General features: G+C 40.7%; 1 protein-coding gene across 1 annotated transcript in view; it reads left to right on the top strand.

Moving 5' to 3' along the window:
* The first annotated feature begins 412 nt into the window (after positions 1-412).
* The window catches only part of LOC102774295 (ephrin type-A receptor 3), an 82,086-nt gene continuing 81,963 nt past the window's right edge, over positions 413-535 (top strand). The window contains exon 1 of the mRNA XM_015566217.1: positions 413-523. Within this exon, the coding sequence (XP_015421703.1) occupies positions 413-523 (111 nt within the window). The remainder of the gene's footprint in view (positions 524-535) is intronic.

Raw genomic sequence — 535 nt, 5'->3', positions numbered from 1 at the left:
GCTGAAGAATCTGGTATTAATAATTTTGCAACATTATAACAAATAGGTAGTCCTGATGTTTTGTTCTTATTTTAATATATCAAATATATTTCATTGCTTACATTAGAGTAGCAGATTGAAAACATCTGCTCACTTGCCACTATTCCACCAGCAGCTGAAAATCTCAGCTCATTTTCCATAGGCCTGCATGTACCAGGTCTATAATCCAGCTGCCGAGGCTTGATATGGGGCCAGAGTAATACTCAAGAGCCTTTGAAATGGAAATAGTGTTTTCTTGCCAAAAATTAGAACAATGATAGACTCCATTTGCTGTTCGCTTTGCTCTCTGCTCCTCTTTACCGCATTCACAACCTGATTAATTTGCCCCCTCCTGTGACCCCTCCATCCTCTCTTTACAGCTCCATCACCTGTCATGACCATTAAGAAGGATCGGACATCCGGAAACAGCATCTCTTTATCCTGGCAAGAACCCGAACACCCTAATGGGATCATATTGGACTACGAGGTCAAATATTATGAAAAGGTGGAGACAATG

This window comes from Myotis davidii, unplaced genomic scaffold (assembly GCF_000327345.1).
Source record: "Myotis davidii unplaced genomic scaffold, ASM32734v1 scaffold482, whole genome shotgun sequence".
NCBI lineage: Eukaryota > Metazoa > Chordata > Mammalia > Chiroptera > Vespertilionidae > Myotis > Myotis davidii.
The sequence above is the reverse complement of the archived record's forward strand: the minus strand, read 5'-3'. Positions and strand labels throughout refer to the sequence as shown.